Source organism: Sarcophilus harrisii, chromosome 2, assembly GCF_902635505.1.
Source record: "Sarcophilus harrisii chromosome 2, mSarHar1.11, whole genome shotgun sequence".
In the NCBI taxonomy this organism is placed as follows: Eukaryota; Metazoa; Chordata; class Mammalia; order Dasyuromorphia; family Dasyuridae; genus Sarcophilus; species Sarcophilus harrisii.
In genome coordinates this window covers 517,912,805-517,939,729 of record NC_045427.1, presented here as the reverse complement: position 1 = coordinate 517,939,729, position 26,925 = coordinate 517,912,805, and the positions used below count along the sequence as shown (strand labels likewise).

Below are 26,925 nucleotides of genomic sequence, written 5' to 3'. Positions count from 1 at the left end.
CTTTTTCCCATTTACCTACACACACACAAACACACACACACACAACAACAACAACAACAACAACAACAACAACAACAACAACAACTCATACGAATTGAATATTTAATAGTGTGGCATCCCTTTTCCCTCTGCCTTTTTCCCAGAGTTTATCATGTCCCCAAGTAGGCAAGCTCTGTTGAACCCTCCACGTTCACCACAATCCCCACTGCCACAATTGTATATCGCCCTGCCAGTGCCTTCAGCTGTGTACTTCTCATGGTGAGACATGATTCATTCTCCAGATTCCTACAGCAAAATTTCCTCTAGGATATTTGCTCCCTTGCTGTGGTATTTGTGAACAGAAAAGACACATGGTGGCAAAGCGGAATGGTTCCCTCTCTGAGCAAAAGAGATGGCATGGCAGAGTGTCCAAATGCATCATGAACAGAGCATTGCAATGAATTCTTTGCCCCCACACAGCGTCCTGCATCTGAGGAGATCACTTTATAAATGTCAACTCATTAATCTTCCTAACACCCCTGAGACACAGGGATTCCCCATCAAATCAGTGTAGGGGGAAATAGCATATCTGAAGGAGCTACCTGGGATTCATCTCTTTAACAGCTTGGTCTCCATTTGAGATGGTACGTATCTCCTTGTTCCATTACTCCAACTATTAAAAGCCATGTCCTTACCATTGCAAAATTATCAAAAAAAAAAATGAAATAGAGTTTTTAAACTCTCAGAATCCTAGAATCATAGACTCCAGAAGTTCTCTAGTCCAACTCAAGATATTAACAGGAATTTCTCTATATAACATCACTTAAAAAATATTCCACTAGATTTTGAAGACACTCAGCAATGGGCAGCTACTGCTTCCCAAGATAACTTATTCCATCTTTGGACTATTTCAAATGATAGGAAATTTTTCTTTTGTATCAAGGTGAAATCTCCCTCTCTTCTCCTTTCATCCCCTGTTTCCCCCAGGGAAAAGCAGAGCAAGTCTAATTCCTCTATCACATGACATCCCTTCAAATACTTGAAGACAAGTATTATATTTCACTCTATCCTCATCCATGACTTACCCATTTTCCCTTTTCTAGGCTAAACACCCTATGTTCTCCAAACAGATCCTCATGTGCCATGATCTTCAGTTCATTTCTGTCCTATTCATCTTTCTCTCAATATGCTCCAACTTGTCCATGTATTTCTGAAAACATGGTGCTCACAATAGAACACAGATTTTCAGATGTCATCTGACCAAGGCAGGGTACTGCAATGCCATCTTGTTCACAGAATCACATAATACTAGTGTTGGCAAAGAGCTCAGAGGCTAAATGGAGTCCAACTCTTACCTGAGCAAGAATCTTCTCTACAACCTTCCACCTACCGAGTGATCATCCAGCCATTGCCTAAAGACCTCCATGAGATGGAATACATTTTGTCCTGAGGCAGCACATTCCACTTTTAGATAGCTCTGTTGGGGTGTTTTTTTTTTCCTTTTCTTAAAAAGCTCTCTAAGTTATTAATGTCCTTCCTAAAATGGGGTGTCCCAAAATTAAGATATTACTCCATTTGAGGTCTCTCTTCATACAATACAAGATCCCATTAGTTTATTCAGCCACCATTAGTTTTCTCAGCCACTGTATCATACTGTGGATGCATAGCCAGTTTACAGTCCCCTGGAATAGCAGAATTTTCTTTCATATATCAGTTCTCAATTTGCCTCTGAGATTTTTCCCCACCACTCTCACTTTTGCCTCTGTCTCCTTTCTCTCATTTGCAAGATGCTCCTAGGAACTTCATTTTGTGGAGGAGCCCAGATGACTTTCCTTCGATCCTCTCCTCACTCCTGACTCTGATCTTGGATACCATCTTCTCCATCCCCTTCTTTTCAGCTCTCCTTTGGGGTAGCATCATCCCCCATTAAAATATAAGCTGTTTGAGGTCAGATGCTGTCCTCCTTTTGGTTCACACTTTAATCCCCTGCCACTTAGCACATTGCTTTCAGTCATCCCCCATTTAGGATTTTCTTGGCAAAGATCCTGAAGTAGTTTGCCATTTCTTACTTCAGCCCATTTTACAGATCAGGAAACTGAGGTAAACAGGGTCAAGTGACTTGCCCAGAGTCACAAAGCTAGTGTCTGAGGTCAGATTTGAACTTAGGAAGATGATTCTTCCTGCCCAGCACTTTATCCACTGCTCCACTTAGCTTTCTGGCGCATAGGAAGAGTTTAATAAATGTTTATTGCTTTGGCACAACCCAGCCCTTTAGATACTTAAAAATAAGTATCATGTCCCTCCTAAGTCTTATCTTCTCCACACTGAAGAATGAATACTATCATATCCTCCAACCCTTTGTCATTCTGAATCCCCCAATCATCCTGGCTTCCCTCCACTGAATGTCCTCTAACTCGGTGGTAATATACTCAAATTGACAGAGAAGACCCTAAACTATATATAAGGATTGCTGGAGGCTACATATTTACTTAGAAAACCACATATTAATATTGTCTATTTTATTGTATTTTTATTTATTTTATTAAGCATTTCCCAAGTACATTTTAATCTGGTTCAGCCACATTCCGGCCACATCTTTCACATGTCTGCTCTAGCTCATCTATATATAGCCTAAAACAAAGCCTCTTAAACTGTGGGTTGCAACCCCATAGAGCATCATGAACTGAATGTGAGGGGTTGCAAAAATAAGATTTATTATCAGTAATGTTTGATTTCTATATTTTATATACCTATATATCTGGGGCTGTGTAAAAATGTATTGGGCAAAAAGGAGTCATTAGTGGAAAAAGCTTAAGAGCCCTGATCTAATATGTCATGCCTCGAACTGAATAGTTAAGTGATGATCCAAGTTGGGCATATTTCAGGGGGACCACCAATTGCCCATCTCTGAACATAGGTCTCTCTGAATGCATTCTAAAATCATATTTGCTTTTCTTGGTTGCCAACCCACTGTGGACACAAAGATTATTCTCTTCATTGAGTGCCGGTAAAATTTATTTTTTGAACCCAAATTTAAAATATTACCTTTAAGCACATGAAAGGTCACTATCTTACAATTTGCCCTAAGTTTTTTTTTTTTTTGTTTTGTTTTTTATACATGACCAAAACGTTATTTTGCTGTACAAAAAGAATCAGACTCTGAAATATTGTACAATTAGCTTGTGAAGGAAATCAAAAATGCAGGTGTGCATAAATATAGGGATTTTGCCCTAAGTTTTTAACTGGACTTGTGCCACCTTGATCTGAAACATGTTTTTTGGATATTTTAGTAAAGGGTTGACTTGATGGCTACCTAAACCAAGTCAGAAGGAGGCTACTTGCTATGCGACCTTTCCCAAATCAGACTAGAAAGTAGTGGGTAAGCAAAGAAGAAAACCCAGATTCTCTAGGCAGTCGCATAACCTGCTAGGCCCTCCTGCTCTGACTTTTCATTTTCCTGAGCAGGTGGCTAAAGAAACGTAATGCTGCATCGTTCCAGCCTTCAGGCACTTCATGAATCAGAGGCAATTGGTCTTCTTCAGTAGAAGAGAGCCATTCAATCTGAAGCAGATATAAAACAAAAGGGAAGGTAGATATAGATAAAAAGGCTCAAAGGAGAGAAGAAAAGACTAGTGAAATAGCATTGTGTATTTTCTGTGCTCAATTCTGAGTGATGCAGGAGTTTGGAGAAATCTGGTGATTTATGTTAAAAACTGGGCAAACTATTACCTCATGCAAGGTGACAAGTGTTTGGGGAGTGGGGTGGGGGAGGGGGGAGGCCTATTGCTTTGAGAGCAGTTTTTCTTTCTCTGGTATCATCAGGCACCAGTTCACCACATGAGCCTGCTTTCCCAGCCCATCTTAACAGACCTCCCCCTACTGTGAAGTGAGTCAACCTGAACTGAGCATCGACCAAGGCACTCTGGCAGCTTCTCATGGCCGTTTTGTTTTGTGTGTCAAGCATTTGCTAAGCTAACTAAGGTGCTAAACTGCCTAAGACCATGCTACCAGAATCCTTAGGACAGTCCAGAAAAAATCCAGGTTATTTTGACCTGCCTAATCTATTTGCCCAGATGTTTCCCCTATAGTATTCAGATTTTTTTAGACGGCATCTGACACAAGACAAACTAAATAATCTAAATGTTTCATTACATTAGTCCTTCAAATATTTATCATTTTGTCCAAATGAGTACTCCCTTCTCTGATACAACCATCTAGAATGGAGTCTTTAATTTTCTAAATAGACTGGGGAGGAAGGAGAGGGCAGGTATTGTTATTAGGGAATTGAAAATAAATTTGCATTTGGATTATTTCTAGACTTTTTAATAATTTTATGCTCTAAAAAATTCTGTGGTTCTGAAGGTAATACATAGTTTAGAGACTATCTAATCCAACTATTCCTCCATTTTCAGGTGAAGAAACTGAAGTGCAATTTGATACAATGATTTAGAATCATAATATCCTAGACTTCAAGCTAGAAATGACCTCAGAGGCCATGTAACCCAACCCCCTCAATTTACAGATGATGCCCAGGGAGATTAAGTCATTTGTTCTGCCTTACTCATATAAGTAGTAAGTAGCAGAGCTGGAATTTGAACTCAGGATCTCTAATTCCATAGCTAACACTGTTTCAGTTTTATTGAACATCAGTAGCATGTTCATCGTTGGATCCCAATCCCAACACATTTGCTTGTCCATGCTATAAAAAAGAATTCTAAGATTTCTTCCTCTGAATCCATATGTCTGATATGATATGATTAGTCAAATAGATTTGTATCCAGAGTTTTGCCAAATTTAGGATGGAAATGAAGTCTAAATGTGACTTCACTTTAAAACTTTTTTGTGCAATAGTCTAGTATTTCATAAACCCAAAGATTCCCAGCTTCTGGGATAAGAATTCATTATTTGACAAAAATTTCTGGGAAAATTGGAAAACAGTAGGGCAGAAAATAGGCACTGACCAACATCTAACAAACACTCTATACCAAGATAAGGTCAAAATGAGTTCATGATTTAGATATAAAGAGTGATACCATAAGCAAATTAGAAGAACAAAAGATAGTCTACTCCTCAGATCTGTGGAGAAGGAAGGAATGTGTGGCAGAGAAGAATTAGAGTACACTAGGAAATGCAAAATGGATAATTTTTCATTAAGTTAAAAGGATTTTTTATTAAAGCTTTTTCTTTTCAAAACATATATGTAGATAATTTTTAACATTTACCTTGGCAAAACATTGTGTTGCAAATTTTTTCCTTTCCTTTCCCCACCTCCTCCCCTAGATGGCAAATAATCCAATATACACATTAAACATGTGCAATTCTTCTACACATATTTCCACAATTATCATGGTGCATAAGAAAAATCAGATATAAAAGGGAAAAATGAGAAAGAAAACATAATGCAAGCAGACAACAATAAAAAAGGTGAAAATGCTATGTTGTGATTCACACACAGTCCCCCCAATTCTCTCTCTGGGTGTAGATGTCTCTCTTCATCACAAGACCATTGGAACTCACCTCAATCATCTCATTAAGAGCCACAGCCATCAGAATTGACCATTTTATAATCTTGCTGTTGTATATAATGTTCTTCTGGTTGTACTCACTTCACTTAGTATCAGTTCATTTTAGTCTTTCCAGGCCTCTCTAAAATCATCCTGCTGATCATTTCTTATAGAACAATAATATTTATAACATTTATATGCCATAACTTAGTCATTCTCCCACTGATGGGCACCTAATCAGTTTCCAATTTCTTGCTACTACAAAAAGGGCTGCTTCAAACATAAGTTTAAAAAGTTTTTATATAAACCAAACCAATGCAGTAAGATTAGAAGGGAAGCAGAAAAGTGGGAAAAATTGTTTAGATCTAAGGGTTCTGATTAAGGCCTCATTTGTACAATATCTAAAGAATTGACTCAAATTTATAAGAATACAAGTCGTTTGGTCAAAGGATATGAACAGAAAATTTTCAGATGAAGAAATTAAAACCATTTATAGTCATATAAAAAATGTTCTACATCATTATTGATCAGAGAAACGCAAATTAAGACAACTCTGAGATACCACTACACACCTGTCAGATTGGCTAAGATGACAGGAAAGGATAATGATAAATGGTGGGGGGGATGAGGGAAAACTGGGACACTGATACATTATTGGTGGAATTGTGGACTGATCCAACCATTTTGGAGAACAATTTTGAAACTATGCCCAAAGATTATTCAACTGCACATCTTTGGTCCATCAGTGTCTCTCTCTACCGGGCTTACATTCCAAAGAGATCTTAAAGGAGGGAAAGTGACCCATATGTGCAAAAATGTTTGTAGCAACCCTGTTTGTAGTGGCAAAGAACTGGAAACAGTGGGTGCCCATTAATTTGGGAATGGCTGAATAAGTTATGGTATATGAATGTATGGAATATTATTGTATAAAAAATGATCAGCAGAATGATTTCAGAGAGGTTTGGAAAGATTTACATGAACTGATGCTGAGGAAGTGAGTAAAAACCAGGAGATCATTGTACACAGCAACAACATGATTATGTGATGATCAATTCTGACACATGATTTTTTTCAACAATGAGATGATTCAGGTCAAATCCAATATCTTGAAATGGAGAGAGCCATCGGCACCCAGAGAGAGCACTGTGGGGACTGAGTTTGAATCACAACATAGTATTTTCACCTTTTTTTGTTGTTGTTTGCTTGTATTTTATTTTCTTTCTCATTTTTTCCTTTTTGATTTCATTTTTCTTGTGCAGAATGATACTTGTGGAAATATGTATAGAATTGTACATATTTAATTTTATTAGATGTTTAACATAATTAGATTATTTTCTGTCTAAGAGACGGGGTGGAGGGAAGGGAGGGATAAAAATTTGGAACACAAGATTTTGCAAGAGTAAACGTTGAAAACTATCTTTGAATGTATTTTGAAAAAGGAGATCTGGAGTTTAAGAAAGCAAAAGTTGTCCCAAAAGAAAAAAGTCTTTTATATTTGGAAGTCAGAATGCTTCCATTTTATGGAAAGGCTCCTCCTGTGGTTTATTTGGGGAGAGAGGAGAAAACAGGGAAAGAAGAGAAAACCAAAATTCAAAACCCAATGGCCTCTGAGTCACTTGACTAATTCTCATGACTGTTCTAACCTAGAAGAAAAATAAGTGAATTACATTGTTGTTGTTGTTGTTCAATCACGTCATATTCTTTGGGACCCTTTTTGGGGCTTTCTTGACAAAAATGCTGGAGTGGTTTGTCAATTTTTTCTCCAGTGAATTAAATGCAAACAGGATATGACTTGTCCACAGTCACAAAGCTAGGAAGTGTCTGAGGTGGGATTGGAACTCAGGAGTTATCTATCCACTGAGTCTGCCACTGATGCTTAATACCTGTGTAACCTTGAGTAAGTGATTCAGCTTTCTCTTTTACTTTTAAATAAGAGGGCTGGATTGGACAGATTTTAACAGCCTTTCACCCACTAGCTCTACAATTTTTTTGCAATGCAGAGCACTTGGGCAGGACAATCTGCAGGAATCCAGGGAAGAAGAACCACTAAAGAGGGAAGGGGCACAGTATGGAGTGGGCTGGGGATACTAAAGAAAAACTTGGCTTAATTATCAATTTTATTCAAGACTAACCCTCCTAAAAGTTGTAGGACATTAGAATTTAAAACTTTGGATCTTAGATCTAGAGTTCTTAATTTGATTATGTCATGGGCTCCTCCATCAACCTGATAGAACCTATCCCCCTTGTCCAAATGTTTTTAAATGCAAATAATACACAAAATTACAAAGGAAACTAATTATATTAAAATATATTATCAGAATATTTTTAACCAAGTTCTAAGACCCCAGGCTAAAAATTTCTGTCTTAGACATTATTTTACCCTATCCCTCCATTTGATGCACGAGGAAACTGAGGCTCTGAGAGACTACTTGCCCAAGGCTACCCAGCCTGTTAATGGCATAAGTGAGACTAGAACCCTGATCTCCAGATTCCTAGTTCAATATGCTTTCCAGTTGCCTCTATTGTAGCTGTACTCTTCAGTACACCACATATAAGAGCCAAACCACCACCACTGGGATTTTAAAAGGGCAGAATACCTTGGAAAAATCAAAACCAAAAGAGTCTGGAAAAAGGAGGAAAATTTCAAAATGTCTTTTTTCTGACTCTGGGTAAACAGTAAGCACATTTTTTTTGCCTGTTGGAGGCCTGGTTTTTAATCACTCCACAAGCAGTTTTCATTTCTGTAGTAAAATTGCTTGTGGTTCTATTTAATTTGTTTCTGCAGGAGCCAGCTTTGGAGAGGATCTCCGAGGAGCTGGCGGGCATTTTAGCACAGCACGCGCAGCTAGTCAATGAGAAACGATTCCCTTCATGGGCAAAATTCCTCCGTACATTTCTCAGTCAAGGTAAATAAGACTACAAAGTTTCTCCTAAGTGCAAGTAGCTATATTCTCTTACATTTTGGGTTTGGGGCCATCTGAGGCTAGGGCAAGGTTTGACTTACTTGGCTATGTCTTTGAAAGGTGTTTATTTGTAATTGTCCCTCTCCTATTTTTGTATCTCCCATAAATATCTATCTTGTATCCTGCATTTTTAATAAACAAAAATAAACTATGAATATGTTAAGCTAGGGCAATTCCACATCCTGATTTTAATCTCCAAAGTCCTACATAATTCCTTGCTTTAGAAGTTTCCTCTCCTCTAGGAGGAATACTATTACTTCTCATCCTAAAAATTGAACTCAGGATAGATTGTTTTGACATAAGAGTCTTCTCTTGCCTAGGAAATTCAGAAAGCATATAATCAACTTCATCCTCTTAATTGCCCAACAAGTCTACACGAGTCGGAAGGTAAAAGAATCACATATTTATATATCTTTAGGTCAGCCATTGCACCTAATATAATGCCTTAATCAGTCAGTCAAAATACATTTATTAAGTGTTTATTATCTTCCAGGCACTGTGTTAAACCCAGAGAATACAAAGAAAGTTTAAAACACAGTCCTTGAACTCAAAGACCATTCTAATAATGGAAATAACATGCAAAAAATGTATATACAAGATATATACAGTGTAATCGGTATTTGAAGGGAGTTTCAGAGTAAGTGTGGTGTTGACAGGGAGATAAGGAAAGGCCTCTTTCAGAAGATGGAATTTGAGCAGTCTCGAAGGAAGCAAGGGAGGATGAAGAGGTAGAAATGAAAAGGTAAGAAATAAGTGCTCAGTGTGGGTTGTGTGAAGGTTTTTAGCTCATCAAAAGCATTTTTAACTACTGTGGAAACAAAATTATGATCTCAAATCTATTGATAATTGAAACTCAGCAAGACTTAATGCTTAGCTAAATTTACTAAGCCTCAAACTTTTAAAACACTTAAATGTAATAGTATAAGATACAGCACAAAAAAGAGTATATATATCAATCAGTAAGCATTTATAAATACTCCCTCTGTGCTAGGCACTGTGATAGGAGGTAAATACACAGAAACAAATAACCCTTGTCCTCAGCTTTCCTTCCAGAAGAGGAGACAACATTTACACTTAAAAGTACACATAAAAATGAAATATAAGATAATTTTTAGTAGTGGGAGAAGTGTCATGGAAGATGTAGCATTTGGGTATATCATATGAGCCACGTTCTCTAGTAAGCCCCCTAAATTACAGAGGAAGGCAGAATCTCTGACTAGTACATGAGGTAGTACATTAGTAGAAATAGAAGTACATTAGCACATTAATGGAAATCTAGCATCCAGATCATGGGCAGTAATCATTGTGTGGTATTTTGTGCTCACTGGCTTACATCTAGAAGATTACATTCAATTGTGAGAGCTACGTTTTGAGAAGGCCATTGACTGAGTAGTAGGCAGGTGAGAGCCAGCCATTGTGAGAAGCCTGGAAGTTATATTCACTGAGCTACAAACAAAGGAACAAGTTATGTTTAGCCCAGAAAAATGAAGAAAAGCTTTGATGAGTAACTTCCAATATTTGAAGAACTGTAGCTTATAATTGGGAACAGATTTATTTTCTAATGTTCCAGAACATCATACTAGAATCAATGGGTGAAACTCAACACAATAAATAGCTATTGAGCATCTATTATATTAGACATTGTGCTGAGCACTTGTGGGAAAACAAAGACAAATATAAAAAAATGATAATCCCCAGAATCTCATAGTCTGGTGGAGATAGGGGTGAGATAAGAGACAAGATAAGCACACAGGCAACTGTAATAAAAGTTTAGATATGAAAAAAGCATATCAAAAGGTTCAAATGAATTATTTTGAAAAGTTTGAGGGGGCAGGTGTTACTTTTAGCCAAAAGCATCTTGGAAGTCACCAAGAAACAGATTTTTGATTCAATATAAAGAAGTTGCATCTAATAAAGAGGGCTGTCTGTGAGTAGAATAGGTTACATTCTAGAATAGAGTTCTCCATCAATGGAGCTATTTTAAAAGAAGCTAATTGATTATCAGACAATAGTAGAGCAACAGAATATATTTGTTGAGTGGGAAATTGGACTAGATGACTTTTAATCGCCCTTCCAACTCCAAAATGTATTGATTCTTCAATATAAGTCAGCCAACTCAAAGCATTAAAACCACAAATGGAAAAACAATAACTCTTCTCTCTTTCTCTCTCTCTCTCTCTCTCTCTCTTTCTCTCTCTCTCTCTCTCTTTCTCCCTCTATCTTTTTCTCTGTGTGTCTCTCTCTGTCTCTCTTTTTCTCTCTCTATCTCTCTGTCTCTCTCTTTTTCTATAGATATAATTATAGATATACATATAATATATATTTATATACATATATAATATATAGTTATATAGCTATAACTATAGATCCATATGTGTGTATATGTGTATCTATGTGTGTGTGTATATATATATATATATACATATATATATATATATAATATAAAGAGAGGCTATTATCTGTCCATACATTTGAAAAATATATCTATGTATATATATATATATATTTATTTAATATACATATATGCATACATATAACATAGATAGATTACATATTTCAATACACTAAAGATCCATTATTTCAGTAATAGAGATATTCCCAAAGAAAACAGCCATCCATTTCTAACTTTGGGAGGCTCTCTATTTAGTTAGTTCAGGAACACGTGACTTTAATGTTTTATTAATGGTGGGAAACAAGGGTGAGGACTGGATGCGTTACAAAAGCTGGGCCATCAAAAACAATAACCATAAGGGCCTTCCCCTCACTGTCAGGGAGTGGTGAAGGGAAATTGTGAGTTCTTCTCAGGTCAAACTAATAAGGCTTCTGTGTGAAAGAAAATAATGCTGATACTTCAGCAGCCCCTGATCCATTCCTATTTCTTTCCTTTGAAGAATGCAGAGGCTCTATTCAATTTCTGAATTGTCATGGGATTGTGCTAGGGTAGGCAATTGAATGGATTTGCTTTGGAAGGAAAAAGGTCCCAGTTTCAATGAGAAAATTCTAGTAGTGACAATGATGGGAGAGATAAAGTACATTGCATTGAAATTAAATATTTCGTAAAGGAAGTTACCTGAAGAGTTGACACACAAAGGTTACAACAGAATCTATCAGGGAGGTTGTTTATACCCTTTACAAACATTTTTACCTAACATTTAAATTGTTGAATATTCCAATAGGCTCCTCTTAAAGAAGCATATCCTTTATCCATGTCTATGAATTTATTTGGTTTTTCTGTTTTGCAATATTTTAACAAATGTATTTCAGCATAATGGATTTCCTCTGTCATCCTATGTATTTTATTTTATACATTTAAAACATTATTCTGAGAAGTCTTAGTCCAATTTCTAACAGTCTCTGGCTGTGTGATCTCAACCAAATCTCTCCACTTCTCTGTGACTTCATCCCTCATCTATAAAATAAAGGGGTTTTTCTAGGCCATTTTGGAGGTTTATAGACTCCTTTGCCAGCGTGGTGAATCTTAGAGGCCCCTTCTCAAAATAATGTTTGAAATGCATAAAATAAATGTATAAAGGAAGTACAATAATCGTTATTAAAAAAAAAAATCCACAGACTACTGGGACCAGATTTGTCTTTAAAATCCCATTCAGCTCTAATTGCATATGACAAACTAGGGAAAGTCAATGTGAGAGAAAAATTAATATGGCTATAGTATATATCCATATAATATTGTTCCCAGCTAATCATGTATTACAAAAAAAAAAAAAAACTCTTTACCACTATAATCAAATGTCTAAAATGATATCCCTAAATCCAATCTAAATACATTTGGTCAATGCTTGATGTCAGATTATCACTGCCTTTATTCCTCCTACACTTCTTGTATTACCCTAAGTTTATCTCACACTAACAGCTTCTCCACCTTCAATCAATTCCTATCAAGCTAACTGCCCTACCATAACACTAATTCACTTAATATTCTGTTTTCTGAAAGACAATAAATGATTTTGGTTGAGGTGTACCTATATTTGTTACTTTTATAAATCTCATTCTTTTTCCTCCAGGTGGTGTGATCGAGGCATTTCCCCCTGCTGAAACTGTCACCAATTTGACTGTGGATATGTTGATAGAGCCAACAGGAGAAATAAAAATGCTTTCAACAGGGGACCAAATCCATGCAGATGGCCCTTTGGTCTCCTCTGGCAACACCATACCACAATCATCAGTTGATCCAGAGGTTCTCAATTCGTTATGTTTTCAAATAGGAAATGCATGTAAAGAGAGAAACATTGTGGGTTATTTCTCTATTGACCTGGTGACCTTTATCCATCCAGAAACCTTGGAACAGCAGGTGAGTTGAACAAAGCCCTGTGAAATATTGGAACATGTTAAGACTTCCAACTTTCCACTATAGTACTTAGAGAATAGGAAGTACTTCTTGGATTCAGTAGACTTCTGAGCAATCTGTTTCTGTAAATATTATTCACGTTGGTCAAGCCATTGCCATCTTAGACCAAAGTTTAAGCCTAAAGAATGAAGGTAGATGCCATCATCATAGACTGGAAACTACCTAGATTAGCTACTTTGTTCTATATTAAATAAGCAGTCTAAAAAGATTTTCCCAACAGACAAAATTTTTTATGCTTCCCTGAGACTCATTAAGTATGAAGTCTATTCTAAAACACAAAATCTCTCACTAGGATGGAGTCACAAGTCTTTGTTTCTTTTCTATCCCTATTACCAATCATTTTGTTTGTGACTTAAGGTAAATCATTTTCAACCTTACTGTATTTGAATTTCCTAGCTGTAAAATCCAGTTTAAAAATCTCAATTAGTAGCTACTTCACATATGTGCCTCTGTTTTAAAGTTAAATAATCAGATTCTGGCAATAGCATTTTATACTATATTCTATGTCCACTGAGAGTCAAAAATTTGAATCCTGTATAATATTCCATGGAATTAATCATGAGTTTCAAACCTAATCTATTATCCGTATAAACCTTAATAATTCGTTTAAAATTCTAGGATCTCAATCTCCTTTTCTGAAAAATGAAAGGATTGAGAAATTGATTTCTAAGATCCTTCCCAGTTGTAAAAACTTGTGATGCCCAATATTCACCCTAATGGCTAATCATTTTTTCAATGTAACTCAGGAAATATTTATTAAATCATGAATTTAGGGCTAAGAGAGTTAACAAGTTCAAGGAAACCCTCATGAAGTTTATATTTAATAAAAGATCTTCACAGATAAATGTAATAAATAGCTATATACATCAGTACATTAGGTGTAAAAAAAGTACTATATAATATAAGAAATAGAGATTTTCTACTTATTTTAAATAGTATTTGCAGCATCTTGGGACAAGTTCCAATTTTTATAGGATTCACTAAAAAAGATTATCTCCAGATTCAAGGTATTGTGTGGACTCCTACATTCTCATAATTTCAGTTTAGGATTCCCAACTGGAGGATTTCATTTTCTAATCAACAAACAGGACATCAACTACCTATGTGATTCTGGGCAAGTCACAACCCCTAATGCAGACAGAGAGAGAGAGAGAGACAGAGACAGAGACAGAGACAGAGACAGAGACAGAGACAGACAGAGAAAGACAGAGAGAAACAGAGTGGGGGGAAGAGAGAGAGGGGGGAGAGAGAGGAAGAGGGGAGGGAGGGACACAGGGACACACAGAAGAGACAGAGACAGACACACATGAACAGAGACAGAGACACAGAGACAGAGAAGAAAAGTTTATCTATCAGCCTATTCATTATCCACTTGCCTTATTGAAGAAGAAGAAAAAGCCATCAAGACAACAATGACAGAAGCCTTAACATAGTCTTGACACTAAGGAGGGAAAAAAACTCAATATCCTGACCTTCATAAAGATCAGTTTGATTCTCAAAATTTTGGTTTCTTTTTTCTCAAGAAGTTTCTTCTTTTTCTATTTTCAGTCTCTAGTTTTAGCAGGAGTTCTTATCTGGAATGCTATTTCTTCCTAACAAGACTGGACTCATTTTAAAGCCATGAGGTTTTTTCTGTTATAGCTCTTTTAGGAAAAAGATAAAGCCCCAATATATTCAGTGATGAGACTGGGGGAAAAAATCAGTGCTTTTTGCCCCATAAATGTCAGTTTGTTCCTCAAGGGTTTGGCTAATTTGCTCTTCCTTATCGCCTTCACCTCTTGGTGAATCCCTCGTTCCCTAAGACTCAACTCAAGCACCACCTTCTGTAGGAGGTAGTTTCCTCTTTAGGAGAGTCCTTCATCAAGCTCTTTAGTCCATATAATTCCCCCAAATACTTTGTACTTACCAGCTTAAATCTTCTTTTTTATATAATGTATCTGCTGGTCACTGAGCCAAGTGTCTTTGAATCTTTAGTGTAGACTCAGTAAGTTTATATAGCTTGCTGCTTAATTTCTACAGACTAAACTGCTCTAAATTTGGATCTATGTTGATAGTTGTTTTCTAGCAAACTACCAGTAGCTCTCAGGTTACCCCAGTGTCTTAATTTCAAAGCATTTTGGCCTCCCATACTAATGAGTAAAAGATGGAATGGCAGATATAAAACTAAAGCTGGGGCCAAGGCTATTGTGCATCCCAAGCTAACCATAAAGTTTCCATTTCCTATATGCATGTATGTGTGTGGAGATGTGAGTGTGGGTGGGTAGGTATGTATGTCTGTGTGTGAGTGTGTGTGTGTCTGTGTGTGTGTGTGTATGTGTGTGGATGTGTGTTGCCATCAAAATCTTTCCATAGCTTAGAATTTAACAGGGCCTTTTTAAATTTTTGCTTTTTGTGGGAGTACTAAGGAATGTTTCTTATGTAAACTCCTAAAGGAGCTAGACTTCATCTTAGCTTTATTTTGTAAATCTAGCGCAATGCTGTGCTGTGTAATCAATCAACCAACCAACCAATCAATAAACATTTATTAAGCTCTTTCTATGTGCCAGCTAAGAACTTGGGGCACACAGAAAAAAAGAAAAAGGATTTTCTGCCTTACATTCTGATGGAGGAGCCAGCAAATACTTAGTATGGGAATATACAAAATCTATACAAAAGATAAAAGATAACCTTAGAGGGAAAGGTGCCAGCAGCTGCAGAGAGGAGAATGGGGAGAGAAAAAAACAGAAAAGGCTTCTTATAGAAGGAGATGCTTGAGTTGGACGTTGAAGGGAGCCAGGGATTCCAGGAGCTTTACCTCTTGGTATGGTAATGAGAGAGAGTTATTCAGACAGAATAACTAAGGCAAACGCATAGAAAGGGGAGATGTCTCATGATATATGAAGAACAGCAAACCACTAGCATTTATAGAGTAGGGAGTATAGTATGGTCAGAACTGTGCTTTAAGAGAATCACTTCGGCAGCTGGGTAAAGAATGGATAGGAATGGAAAAAGACATAAAGCAAGGAAACCAATTGGGAGCCCATTGCAATGGTCCAAGGAAGAGATGATGAGTGTCTGAGCTAAGATGACATCTGCATGGGTATAAAGGTGATATAGATGAGAGATGTTGTAGAAACAAAAATGACTGGAAATTCATTTGATATATGGGTTAAGAATGAGAAGCTGGGGGAAAAACCAAAAAGTGAACTTTGGTGATTCAGGAGGAAGATGCTGCCCTGAAGAATAATAAGGAAGTTCAAAAGAAGGGTAGGTAAAGGCAGAAAGGTAATGATTTTTGTTTAGTCTTGCTGAGCTTAAGATGACTACCAGACATCCTACTGCAAATATTAAATAAATAGCTAGTGACATGAGACTGGGGCTCCATAAAAAGGACTAGAGCTAAATATATAGATTTGGAATCATCTGCATAGAGCTGATAAATGAACCTATGGAATCTGATAAGAAAAAAGAGCTTGAGAAGGGATAAGCATACAGATAGGAAAAGGAACCAGAGAGAGTAATGTTCTTGCAAGTCAAATGTGCTTCGTTTCTAAGGATATGAAAGTCACACAAGAGAATTCTCCAATTTGGATTCAGACAAGTTATATTCCTACCTGCTTAGGGCAGGTTACTTCCCCTGCTAGACGTTGGTTTTGTTTTCTGAAAAATCCTAAAAGATCTTGAAGGTCCCTTTTAGCTTTCAATCCTATGATCCTGTAATTATTTGCAAAACCCATGGTTTTTCCAAAACCGACAGTTTTGAAAATTGCCCACTACGGCCCTGTGCAAAGCAAGTGCTGTAATATCTGGTGGTTTTCCAGATGGCCTGCTTTGCAAGCATAGGAACAGTAAAATGATGTTCTGCATTATTTAACTGCTAAGTTTCATCACCAGGTTCTCTCTCCTGATCTCTTCTATCCTCTTTAGCAAAGTTGAAAGGAATAATAATAATTAGAAGGTAATAAAAAGCCTACCATTATGTCAAGGAAGACTAAAGGGTTGCTTGTTGTTGCACTTCTGTATAGGTATATTTTCTGTCTTTATTATCCTATTGGTTTTTAACATTTAGTTACTTGCTGTTAAAGCAATATACACTTAGGTTAAGAGTTATTACAATTGAAAGCATTTAGATTATTAGATAATCATAATAGTAATGCACCTTGGTGTGTCATGTGTTTCAACTGATGATCTGATTCTGTAGATCAGGAAAGTTTAAAAAACACATAGTTGCTTATTTAGAAGCTGTTTTGATGATGCATAACCAAAGACAAAATGAAATAATCTATGTGTTTGTGATATAATAAGAATCAAATAGAGCCCAGCAAATGCAGCACCCTTGGAAGCAGACCATTTCCAAAGAGGCTAAACCTTTGCCCACGTTGTCTGTCACACACACACTTACACAGACATAGACACACACAGACACACACACTTGGGATACATTTTCCTCTCCCTTCTGTCTAGCCAAACACTATCTGTATTTCAAAAATGAGCTCCAGGCTTAATCTTTTCTCAACTATTCAAACTCACCTTTCTTCATCTTTGTTTGAATTTCCCCCAACAAGCGTTTTAGTTTTAAATTATGCTACATAAGTCCAGGCATTGTTCTGGGCATCACTGCTCCACCCAATGAGGATTTTGGTCTAGAATTAATGCTATCAGATTAATCAGGATTCAAGTTCCTTTGATATGGAGAGCTCTCTGATAAGATTTGAACTAACCTGGTCTCGAGTATTCATTTTCCTCTCAACATGATGTTCACTGGATAGAGGATGAGTAATTAATCCTCAGTCATTTAATCCAACTGGACTTTTCTTTTGCACTTGGCGTTTAAAAGTCAGTCAATAAACATTTTTCCAGACACTTATTTGTCCTTTGTTTGTCCTTTGTTCTCAAAGAGGACCATGACATCAGAGACGTGCAGGTGAGCTGGATGTGAGGGAGGGCTGTGCGAGGTCTCCTGCCTCACTTTTCCTTTCAGAACTACCTGAGTCCAGCAATCAGACATAGATGGCCCTAGATGCAGTGGGAGACCTTGGCCCTTTTAAGTTAAGATCTTCAGTCAGTCTCAGTTTGCCTGAAACCACCACCTAAGACTAGGTGAGATATGTAGTGACTTCCCAAACATAAAGTTATTCACAAAGCTGAGATTTCAACCCAGGTACTCTGCTCTTTTCACTACATGAGCAATATACCTTCTCTTCTAGTTATGTGAGCTTATGACTGTGATGCCATTTCTTCCAGAAATGTTACCTTGTGGGTAACATTCTGAAGGGAGCCACATCTACGATATCTTTCCATCTTCTAGAGACAAAGCATAGACAAATGAAGATAATGGCAAAGAACTGGGACATGAAATAGAAAAAAAGGACCATAGAAGGGAGGTCAGACTTGGTTCCCTGAAGGGAAATCTGAACAGTCATGGGGCTTCTCCAAAGAACACATGTGCCCCTGGGAGTCAGTAATGACAGCAGATGGAGGCAATGGGAGAGACAATGGAAAACAAGCAAAGGAAGTCCAGAGCCAAACAGAAGGTGGAGCTGAGGAGCAGCGAGGGACAGGACCACAAAGGGGACATTGTTCACTAAGGAGATAAGCGCATGTGAGCTTGCCATTTAGAGAGCCAACTCTATCCAGAGAATGTAAATACCTGGCTAAGGATACATCTTCAGTGGCAGAACCAAGGACTCATGGAGGCCAGGATTTAGGCTTCTATGCCTCTAGGGTCCTTTTCAGATCAAAATCCTATGACCCCAAGATCTATGTTGGGAATATTTACCTATTCACTTTCAGGAGACTCAAGAAACATTAGCAATACATCACTATGTGCTGTTATGGGCCAGAACTTGAAACAAGGTGTTGACTCACTGGAATTGATGGAAGCAATGCTTGTATACTTGGGTTTGCACCTTTGAGAGTTCACACATTAGCTCACACACATTAGTTTACAAGTTGGGAGATTCACAAGTCAGAATTCAGTATGAGATTCACACCTCCCATAATCCCACTCTCGGAAGAGGAGTCAACCTTTGAGTTTACATCTCTAAAAGAGCATAAAAAGGAGCTGAGTCAATGGAGTCAGTTAGTTCGGAAGATTGCCAGAGCCAGAAGTCAGTTGGAGAATGAGAAGCCATGAGTCAGAGTTGAGCTAGAGGCAGAAGCTAGAAGATCTAAATGACAAGCTGCAAGAGCTCTTGGAACCAAGGAGTGAGATAGGCCTCTAAGAAAACTAACCCGGGCTATTTTGGAAGAGACAATAAAGGACTGGACTTTAACTCCTGGCTATATTTGAGGTGTTTATTACTCTGAACTGAAACTAAGGCTGCCTCCAGAAAACCTCCCCAAGAAACCTGCTCCCAGAGAGAATGATCGTATTATAGAAAAGAACACCACAATGTGCAAAACAAATACAAATATAATATGATAATAAATATAATAAAGAAGTAAAAGAAATAAGTACCTACCCTCTAGGAATTTATAGTCTAGTTGAGGGGCGAAAGGACAGGATTTAAATATTTGCTAGGTTAAATAATCATAAAAGATTTAAGTAAATGGCAGAAGACTGATTTTCAGGTGACTTGACTTACTACATTAGAAGCAACAGTCGGCATTTCAGAGAGACAATATCAAGTAGCAGATAGAGGGCTAGACCTGAAAGCCAGGAAAAATAGAATTCAGATCCTACCTCTAAACACTTATACCAGGCAGTTTACATGGAAAGAGCACTAGACCTAGCATTAGGGAGACCCAAGTTCAAATCCAGTTTCAGATATTCTCTAACTATATAATGCTGAGTATATCATTTAACCTCTGTTTGCTTCAGCTTCTTCAACCATATAAAATTAGGATAACACTTTTCTTCCAGGATTATTACAAAGATCAGCTGAAATAATATTTGTAGAGCACTTAGCATGGTGCTTGGCCCATACTAGGCACTATATAAATGCTTATTATTACTGGTATCTGTGTTACTATGGACAAATTATTTAACATCTCTAAACCTCAATTTCTTCATATCTTAAAAAAATGTTATAATACTTCAGCACTAACCTGAGTAGACAGCATATTATAATGAATAGAGGTCCAGCCACAGTGTCAGGAAGTTTGGATTCAAGTCCTGCCTTTAATACACAATGGTTGGGTGAACCTAGGCAAGCTAGAATTCAGTATGAGTCAAGCAACTATCAAGCAACTTTTTTTCTTTTAAATAGTATTTTATTTTTCCAAATTCATATAAAAATAATTTCTAACATTCTTTTTATTTAAAATTTTCTCCCTAAAATAGTAAACAATTTGGTATAGATTATATCTGTGCAATCAGGTAAAACTTATTTTCATATTAGTCATGTTATGAAAGAAGAAACAGACCAAAAGAAAAAAACATGAAAAAATTTAAAAAGTGAAAATAGTATGCTTCGATCTGCACTCAGACTCCATCTGTTCTTTCTCTGGATGTGAATGGTATTTTCCATTATGAGTCTTCTTGAATTGTCTTGGATTGTTGTATTGCTGAGAAGAGCCAAGTCTATCATAGTTGATGATTATACAAGATTGCTGTTACTGAATACAATGTTCTGATGGTTCAACTTACTTTATTTTACAGCAGTGCATTTAAGTCTTTCCAAGGTTTTCTGAAATCTCTTGGGCAACTTTCTAAGACCATAAGCATCCAGGTTAGTTGTCCATCTGTAGTCATATCTACAGAATATGGAAAAATAAATGGAAACATGGATACAAAGTAGCATATGAAGTATTTTGGGAGGAAGAATACTACCAACTGAGGTAGGGAATAGGAAAGGCTTAAGGTAGTTTCTGATTCTCTGTTACAGAAGGTGGTTCTTGAGCTACATCTTGAAAAATGAAAAATATTACCTGAGTTAAAGGTGAAAAGAGAGTGTATTCCAGGTAAAGGCACAGAGAAAGGAAATGGAATTTCACACGAGAGCAGAGGAGGCCAATTTGCTGAACTGAAGAGCTTTATAAGCTAAGAAGATTTATATTTTATCCATGAGGCAGCAGAGACTCACAGCAGTTGATTGAGCAGGGGAGTGGCAAAGTCATATCTGAACTTAAGGAAAATCAATCCTTCTGGAAGCAGAATATAGGAGGGACAACAGTGACAAAGAGGTGGAGGAAAGAAGCCAATTAGGGAACTGGTATAGTAATCCTAGGTGAGAGAGAAGGAGAGACTGAACTAAACTTGTAGCTGTAGGAATAAAAGGGCAAGACATGGCAGAGATGGATGAGCCAAGGTCTCAGTCTTAAGAGATTTCAGTAGAAATAGAAAAGTTAGGAAGAAGTCAGGGTTTTGAGGTGAAAGATCATGAGTTTGGCTTTAGGAAAACTTTTTCTTGTATTAAATAGAGAGGCAAACAACTTAGTTTCTAGTCTCCACTCTACCACTGATGTGACAACTTAAGACATATCATTTAGGTAGCAGAGAGTACAGTGGCTAGAACCCTAAATTTGGAGTCTGTGACCCTGAGCAAATCAGTTGACTCCTGCTTGCTTCAGTTTTCTCACCTGTAAAATAAAGTAATATTCACACCTCCTTCACAAGGTTGTTGTGAGGGTCAAATGAGATATTGGTAAAGTGCTTAGTACAGTCCCTGGAGCATGTAAAGGGCTTAATAAATGCTTGTTTACCCTCCATATCTCTAAACTCTTGTCTGTCAAATGTGTGTGGATGCTTCCTCAAAAGTATTCTGAGGATCTGTTGGGAGTATAGGAGTGAGAATGTTTTGAAAAAAATAAAAGCATCATAAAATATAAAATATCATTCTTATTAACATTATTCTAGAAAGTTTAGAATATTGAAGCTCATTATGTCATAGTCCTAGGGATGAGAGAGAAATCTCAAAAACGAATAAATCTATTTTTTCAGAATGGAAAACCAAGGCCAGCAGAAGTCTAATGACTCAACAGAAAAACACACAGGTCAATATATTACCAAGATTCATTTCAGTTGTTGTTGTTTTTTTTAACTTTTACTTTTTCTTAGATCTCACTACTTCTTTTTTCAGGGATATTCTCCAATACAGCACTATTGAGATTTACATTCTATCATTAAGGAAAAAAAAATACATATATATATATATATACACATATACAATTATATATGTTATTATGCATCCATGCATATGTATCTATGTATATATACAAGTTATATCAAATATATACATATAAAAGTTAACACTATATCTCTAAAATTTAATAGGCTTTGAGTATATACAAATTTGCCTATTATTTACTGTTTTTAAATTTTATAATAAAAGCACATTGTTAATCACAAGCTAATACATAACAAAGGGAAAATAGACCCCAAAGGGTTCTGAAACACTTAAATAAAAGACTTGTAACTTTACAAAGTCTACGGTGATGCCAATAAAAGAAACATATAAAGGAAGAGAAAATATACCAGTAGTTAGGGTTCCTTATGATGGTGATGACATGTTTCACAGTGAAGATGACAACAATCGTGTCTGTCATGGAACCACACAACTAGTAGGTGTCTTTATCAATCCAGTACCACGTGGCACTAGACATAAGAACAAAATTAAGGATTCCACTTTAAACAAATTTGTTCATAGAATTTAGGACTGGATAATAAATCTTAGCTCTTGGATAAAACTTAAGACAAAACCCATTCCTTTAGTGCCTGTCTAAACTAACCTATCCTATAAGTAGTTTCTAGAACTATTAGAAAGAAACAGAGAGACAGAGACAGAAACACAGACAGAGACAGAATCATGTTTTTACATCACTTGCATTTCTGAATATATTCTTCCCTTCCCCTAACAAACCATCTCCTGTTTAAGAGAGAGAGAGTGTGTGTGTGTTAAAAAGAAGGGGGAGAAGGGGGAAGAGGGGAAGAACATGTTTTTTAAAGACCTACTTTTTAGAAGGCCTGCTTTGGTCACGCTACTTCTCAGCTTAAAAGCTACCATATCTCCTAGCTTCATGCAAATTCATACTTCTTTATCCGTACTTAAAGACCTTCTGCCACCAAGGGCAATCCCCTAGGATATGGTCAGTTGGAACAACCATTTTAGGTTCCAGTTTGACCCTTTCCCCCTGAAAGTCCACCTCTACCAGTAGCAGTGATTAGTGATTTAAAAATGACTTGGAAAGGCATCTGGAGGAAAAGCAAAAAACAGCTCCTAGCTGACAAAAGGCCAGTGGAATAGTGGAAAGACCGTTGGATGGAGTCAGATAGAATGATAGAATTTAGTCATTTACTAAATGGCCAGTTAGCTCTGAGACTCTGGGTAATTCACTTAACTTCTCTGGGGTCTTAATTTCCTCATTTACAAAATTAAGAGGTTGGACTAGATATTTCCAAGTTCTCTTCCAACTCTAAATCTTTTTGACAATTCAACATGCAAATTAATTTTTTAATTTCTTTCTCAAAGGTTCTCCTTGATATTTATTTTACCCTGGTTTTACCTGTATTGTATTGTTGGAAACACTGGGATAATGGTGGCTACAATGTGACTTAGCTTGGTGTCCTTTCTGGTCCTGCTGGCCCTGTCTGGAGAGGCAGTGGAGATGGACTATGTCAGCATTAGACAATTAGGAGTGAGCCAAATTAAGTAAGCTATATTGCAAGTGGGCATTTCAATCAAAACAGTAACCAAGGTGGGGCAGAACAAGCAGCTTAATGCTATAGAATTGTAATGAAGAAAGGGCCTTTCTGATCATTCACATCCTTTGAACCCCTCCCACTGTTAAAGTGTTGAGAATTCTAACACGATTGCTCAATTGGTTTTCCTGAACCATGCACTATAAGCAGAAGCTAATGCCTTCCCTGAAGTTCTTTTCCCCTTTCAGAAAGGTTAGCCCACTGGGTATGTAAAACTGGGCAACAGCCTGTCTAAAGGAGAAATTGGAAGGGCTACTAGAAGAATCCTGTCAACATTTGACAGAGATTTAAAGAACAGATGGAGCTATTACCTTCTAGCTGGTCAAAAATCTGTTTGCAAAACAAAAACAAACAAAAATAATCCTAAAACTTGGAATTCCTCAGCAGAATCCCCATCATTCAGTATTTGGACAGGACTTTTAGGCCCCCAGAAAGGAAGATCCATATATGAGCATGTGGCTATCAAGAGCCTATATTCAGTGACCAACCTTGGGTTTCTGCCTTGTTTCACTTTTTTCCTTTTCCTTATAGCATGACTTGAAATTTCCTACTTTTGCCAAATCCTCCCTGTGCAGCTTTTTTACTTAATTAAATATATAGGCAATTACTGACACCATCTGTCTTATTATGAAAAAGAACAAGAAGTGTCACAAAGATTGTGCTTTGGAAAGGATTCTATTTTTAGGCAAATGAGAAATCTTACTTCCATACTATTGGCATATGAATTTAGTTGCTTGATTTATCATCAGGAAGGCATGAAAAATGATGGGTGTTAGACCTACTTTAAAAGTTGTGGGATTTTTGTTGTAATTTTTAAAAGAAAATATCAAGTTATCTATTGCTTTTTCAGCAAAACAAAAACTTAAACATGTCATTAAACATCTGTTACTAGTACAGTCTAACAGAACATTTAAAATACTTTAAAGTCCCTGAAAACCTTTATAAAGTTACATGAATCTTTTGCATAAATAGAATTGTTTAAGCAATGAGCAAATCCTTTTCAGCATGTATTTTACTTTTCTAAACATTGTGTAAACATTTTGGGCTTAATTCCTCAAGTCCTTATTAAATAAGTAAAAAAGATGATTTCCAAAGGAATCAATGCTATAATATGTAACTAATACAGCTCATTAAAGCTACAACAGTCAGCAGAGGCAAAAACGTTCATCTCTGCATATTATTATTATTATTACTTTCAAGTACTAGAGCAGGAATCAGGAAACTAGGATTCAAGTCCCACCTCAAACTCTGACTAACTATGAGAACTTAAACAAGCTATTTCAATCTTTTTGGATCCCAGTTTCCCCATCTATAAATTAAGGATGGTAATTCTTGCCCTCCTCCCCTGCTGTTAGTACCATTTGAGATACTCAGTGTGAAAGTGCTTGAAAAGCTCAAAGGACTTCACAAAATTGCAAGGTGGTATTATCCCAAGGCACCAATCCTTGTAAACCAGTAAAGAAATCCAGCTTGACCCACTAGAAATCCAGCTTGACCCACTGATAGCAAACTTTCTTGAAGAAAGTTCTCAGTCCTTATTTCTTATTCGTGCATCCACAATTATGATGAAAGGCAGTAACCTATCTGCCCAATAAAACCGGAAACATCCCTCGCCCTAGAATTTGAAGTCCAGGTTTCAAAATTCCCAGGCAAGTTTCCTTTTGACTAACATGAACCTTCACTGTAGACAAGGAGCATACTAGTCAATTGAGTAGTTTTCTTTTTTTTAATATTTTCCTTTTGAATTTTCACATCAAATACTAATAAAACCAATTAAATTTACATTAAAATTAATTTTAATCATAAACTATAATATCTTTTTATCACCTTTTTAAGTCTCCATTACAATTCTTCATTTATTCATTCTCATTCATTTTTCTTCACATACAGTTGTGGTTAATATGTACTCCATTCTGCTGAGTTTCCTCTTTGTTTCCCCATTTAACATTATTGCAAAATTCTTTTTCAAATCTGTTTTTTCAGGACAGCTAGGTGGCACAGTGGATACAGCACCAGCCCTGAAGTCAGGAGAACCTAAGTTCAAATCTGATCTCAAACACTTAACATTGCCTAGCTGTGTGACCCTGGGCAAGTCACTTAACCTCAATTGCCTCAGCCAAAAAAAAAAAAAAAAGAACAAATCTGTGTTTTCCTCTTGCTTATTGGTCTTAAAGGCATCATATTATAATAATAGATTAATGTACAGCAATTTATTCACCTGTTTCCTCATACCTGGATTAAAGCTTGCATCCAGAGCTGTCATTTGCAGTTCTCTAATTCTTCAGAAGTCTTATTGAACTAATCAAAGATGGTTGCATAGAAGGTATTGAGTTATTTTCAATTTATGTACTTAACTTAAATCTGAGGAAAAAATCCTTTAAAATGAAAGGAAACAATACCCCTCAGTTTCATTTCTCTACTCCAGCCTAACCAATGTCAATAGCAAGAAGTATCTCTTTCAATCCATCTTTCCCCTAATTATCCCTTGCTATGGTGTTGGTGAGTCTCTAAGACTTGCCACTAATAAGTGGCTTTGGCATGTGCATCTCCCTCATTGTACTGCTATATAAGGACCGAAGTGTAAATTCACCATTTTGATGTTTATAGTATGACAGTTCTTTTCACAGAAAGGGCTATACCTCGACTATATTAGGGAGTCATTAGAGTGTATCTGTTTTCATTGTGTTTTTTAAATTGTTTAGTTGGTGATGACAAGGGGTACAGTCAATTGCTGTAGTATGTACATGGTTCTGTCTTAATGCTTTGAAGGGGGTAGTTGTATGTTGTCAAAGGACAAACTTATACTCAACAGACCTTAGTCCAAATAGTGACTGGACTAACTTATTAGCAGTGTGGTCTTCAAGCTTTAATTTCCTTAACAAGATGAGAAGGAAAACTACTGAATTCACAGTTCATCTGTCTCTAACAATACCATATAGGATTTTAAAATTAAAAAGTTAGATGACTCAGTGGAAAGAGCACTGGGACTGAAGTCAGGAAGACCTGCGTTCAAATTCAGCCTGGGCAAGTCACTTAAGTTCTGCCGCTGAAGAAGGAATGGCAGATCACTCCAGTATCCTTGAGGAGAAAAGCCCACAGACAGTACTGGAGTGCTAGAGTCACTGGGCACACCTGAACAGTTGAACAGCACAATATTGTTTTTTTAATGTAATTTTTTAAAATTATAGTTTTTTATTTACAAGATATATACATGAGAAATTTTTCAGCATTGACAATACAGCACAAGATTTTTATACTTAAAAGAAGTGACAAAATGAGTGAAGTAAGAGGGCAAGTAGAGTCTCCGTCACCTGAGAAGGCAAGGGGAAGGTAATCTCAGAGGGAAGAGAGGTAGGGAGGTGGGGAAGGCAGAGTAGAGGGGATTAGGGGAGTCATAAAAGGGGAGATTGGAGACAATAAAGGAGTTTAGGAGATGGAGATGAGGAAGGAGGACACTGAATGTAACATCCAGCAAGTAGTTGGATTGGAGAA

At 36.8% G+C, this 26,925-nt stretch overlaps 1 protein-coding gene across 3 annotated transcripts in view; it reads left to right on the top strand.

The window, feature by feature from the left end:
• The window catches only part of IQCH (IQ motif containing H), a 289,727-nt gene that overhangs the window by 208,558 nt on the left and 54,244 nt on the right, over window positions 1-26,925 (top strand). For all 3 annotated transcript variants that reach the window (XM_031955329.1, XM_031955330.1, XM_031955331.1), the window contains 2 exons: window positions 8,269-8,389; window positions 12,469-12,755. In XM_031955329.1, coding sequence (XP_031811189.1) covers window positions 8,269-8,389; window positions 12,469-12,755 — 408 coding nt within the window. The remainder of the gene's footprint in view (window positions 1-8,268; window positions 8,390-12,468; window positions 12,756-26,925) is intronic.